At 56.7% G+C, this 3384-nt stretch overlaps 1 protein-coding gene across 2 annotated transcripts in view; it reads right to left on the bottom strand.

Moving 5' to 3' along the window:
• Positions 1-1066: 1066 nt before the first annotated feature.
• The window catches only part of LOC102368407 (HRAS-like suppressor 3), a 9243-nt gene continuing 6925 nt past the window's right edge, over positions 1067-3384 (bottom strand). For both annotated transcript variants that reach the window (XM_025193246.1, XM_006036865.3), the window contains 2 exons: positions 2355-2623; positions 1067-1612 (listed from right to left, as the gene is read on the bottom strand). In XM_025193246.1, coding sequence (XP_025049031.1) covers positions 1502-1612; positions 2355-2623 — 380 coding nt within the window. In that variant the 3' untranslated portion in view covers positions 1067-1501. The remainder of the gene's footprint in view (positions 1613-2354; positions 2624-3384) is intronic.

Genomic DNA, 3384 nt, shown 5'->3' with positions numbered 1-3384 from the left:
CAGGGAGGGTTTATGATGCTTCCTCCCCAAATCAGGACCCCTCTGCCCCCTCCTTTCCTCCCCCGCCCCCCCGCCCACCCCATCTGCCATGATCCCCTGGAAGAATTTGCCAGACTCAGCCAGACTCAGCCCTTACTGGGCAGCCCCAGGATCAGGGCCCCAGCACAGCAACTCTGCTTTTGGGGACAAGCTGGGGTGGGGTGATGGAGGATTGAGCCCAAACCATCCCCCCCTTCCCTCCCAGCCCTCTCCACCATGGCCAGCTCCTTCCAATACTGCCCCTCTCTTCTTACAGGGCCCTATTTGTACAGCACCTGGCACCCAGCATGTGGGGGCAGGGGGCAGGAGCTGATGGCAATGCCCCCCCACGTGCGTGTGCGCTAGTGCACTCACACACACACACAGAGAACAGGGGCTGAGTTGGGGGGGGGGTGGAGGTGTCGTGTCCCCCACAGCACAGTGTCCTGGAAGCAAGATTGGAGCCCTACTTCCTCCCTGCACAGCGCCCTACACCCCCCTGGATACCCCTAGATGCCCCCTAGATACCTACACCCCGCAAGATGCCTAGTGCCCTACACCCCACATCCCTGCGCAAGGAGACACAACCCAGCGCCCTGCATCCCCAGCTGCCCACACCCCTACCCATTGCCCCTGCCTCCCATTCCTCCTGCCCCCTCCCCCAGCTAACCCCCCTTACTGCCCCCCTGCCACTGATTGCCCCCCTAATCTCATCTCCACCACCTGGGCCTTGTCCTCCCGGAAGCTGAGCCCGGGTGAGGGAGATAATTTGACCAACTTTGGGGCTTTCACATCTCATTGTCCCCTTGTGGGGGGGAGTGGATTAATGCCCCCATCTTGCTTTAGTTCCCCCACAGCAGAGAAAATCAGTCAAGGGTGTTATCTAGGGCCTCTCCCTGCCCCCACCCCCAGCCGGCTCCTGGGACCTAGTGTGCAGGCAGCCTTTCACATGCATGCACACACCCGCCACCCTCACACACCCCCACACCCCATATACCCTCATCCTCCCCACGTCCCTCTCACACACACACAATATATAAGTGTTAGACTTTATATGGAGCTATTATGCAATCATCTCTACATCCACGATTCAAAAAGCCATAAATCAGGACAAAAAATTTTTTTTTAAAATAACATTAAAACATGTTACCATTAAAATATGTTCGGTTTTTAGTATATGACTTGTTTTTCATCTATAATTTGGTAAAAAGATATCTTGTGAAAGATAGGGGGGCAGGGGCATAATCAAGTGCCCCAAGGGTAGGGAGGGGTGCTGGCACCACAAAGGAAGCAGCAACAAGACAGAGCTCTGAAGCACCGCACCAGTGGGAAAGGCAGACATGGATGTCCCTCATTCATTTGCCCCAGCTGGCAGGGGTGAGGGGTCCCAAGGCTGGGGGAGGTGGGGCGGCAGGAAGGTGCTCCCAAGGTTCCCAGAGCGAGAGATAGGCACAGTGGGTCTATGGAGCCAAGTGGGGGTGAGCTACTCCTCTTCTTTCCTGCTCCGCAACAGCATCTTTCCCACAAAAAGCCCAGCCCCCAAGACACCCAAGAGGGCAACACCGGCCGCCCCAGCAGTCACAGCATCCCGGACCTGGAGAGAAGAGAGGGAGCGGTGAGTGGGGGTGGGGTGGGGTGGCAGGTAGCAAGACGGGTTCAGAGCCAGGACGCCTGGGTTCCCTGCCCCGCTTTGCCCCTGCTCCAGGCCTGTTTCCCCTCTGAGGCTCTATGGAGATGGCTTGCTGGGGGACTGGAAAATGTGCAGCACCTGGCACTGTGGGTCCCCTATCCTGGACTGGGGGGTCTGGGCAGAACCCACCCAATCCTGGCTAGGGGGCAGATCTTGGCTGGGAGTTGGGTCTGGGATAGGGAGAATCCCAATCCTGGCTGGGGGTCCTAATCCTGGCTGGGGTGGAGGGTCTCAGATGGGGACCCCAATCCTGGGTGATGGGGACCTACTCCTGGCCCAAGGATGGGGTGTCCTGGGACAAGAAGGGCCCCAATCCTGGCTGGGGTAGGGGGTGTCAGTGGCAGTGGGAGGCCCTGATCCTGGCTGCAGGGGGTGTTGCAGTAGTGGGGGGGGAAGGGGGCAATCCTGGCTGGAAGGAGGGTATCTGGGACAAGAGGGTCCTGATTCTGGCTAGAGGGGTGTAATCCTGGCTGGGAGGGCCCTGATCTTTACTGGGGTGGTCTGGGATTAGCATAGCACCAATCCTAGCATGGGGGAGAACATCCTGGCTGGGGCGCGGGGACTGGGACAAGGCAGCCTCAATCCCAAGGGGGGGGGGGGGCGCCCATCCCAAGGGGGGGGGGCGATCCCGGTTGTACCCTCCCACCTGCTCGCTGCGGGCGACACCATAGCGCAACTGGGTGACGAAATGCTCGCAGTTCTCCGTGGTGATGCTGTAGGGCAGCTCCTGGCCCACCTGGGCCTCAGCCTCACGCACGATGACCTCGCGGGGCCGCGGTTGCAGCCGCTGGTCGTGCAGGTTGTTCACCCGGTACCGGTCTCCTGCCATCACAGTCCAGAGCAGCTCCCGGCACACCACCGCCTTGTCCGTCAGCACCGAGAACAGGCTGGAGAATCCTGCATCCGCTGCCTCCCCTGGGGGTGGACCAGACATGTGTGGGCAGGGGCAGGGGCAGAGGCAGGGGCAGGGGCAGAGCTTCCCAACCCATTACCAGGGTTTCCACTTCCATCAGAGCAAAAGTAGGCACATGGGTAGTTAGCATGGAATAAATGTGGCCACACATGTAGTTAATACAGGATAAACATGGGCCCGTGGGTAGTTAACGTGGGATAAGAGCAAGCACACAGGAAGTTAATAGGATAATTGCGGGCACATGGGTAGTTAATGCAGGATAAATGTGGGCATAGTGGTAGTTAATGCAGGATAATTACAGGAAGTTAATGTGGGATAAGAGCTGGCACATGGTACCTAACGAGATAAATGTGGACACATAAGTAGTAAATGCAGGATAAGCGCAGGCACATGGGTAGTTAATGTGGGATAAACATAGGGACACAGGTAGTTAATGTGGGAAAAGTTCAGTGGATAGGTAGTTAATGCAGCATAAACTTGGCCACATGGGTAGTTAATGCAGGATAAGTGCAGACATAGGGGTAGTTAACAAGGGAGAAGCACAGGCCCAAGGGCATAAGTGTAGGCATATAGATGAGTAACATGTGATAAGCATGAGTGCCCTGGTAGATAATGTGGAATAAGCATGGGTACACAGGTAGTTAACATGGGATAAGCATGGGTTCATGGGTAATTAATGTAGGATTCATAGATTCATAGATTCATAGATGAAGGGACCTCAATAGATCATCGAGTCCGACCCCCTGCATAGGCAGGAAAGAGT

Source organism: Alligator sinensis, unplaced genomic scaffold (assembly GCF_000455745.1).
Source record: "Alligator sinensis unplaced genomic scaffold, ASM45574v1 scaffold1860_2, whole genome shotgun sequence".
Classification (NCBI taxonomy): domain Eukaryota; kingdom Metazoa; phylum Chordata; order Crocodylia; family Alligatoridae; genus Alligator; species Alligator sinensis.
The sequence above is the reverse complement of the archived record's forward strand: the minus strand, read 5'-3'. Positions and strand labels throughout refer to the sequence as shown.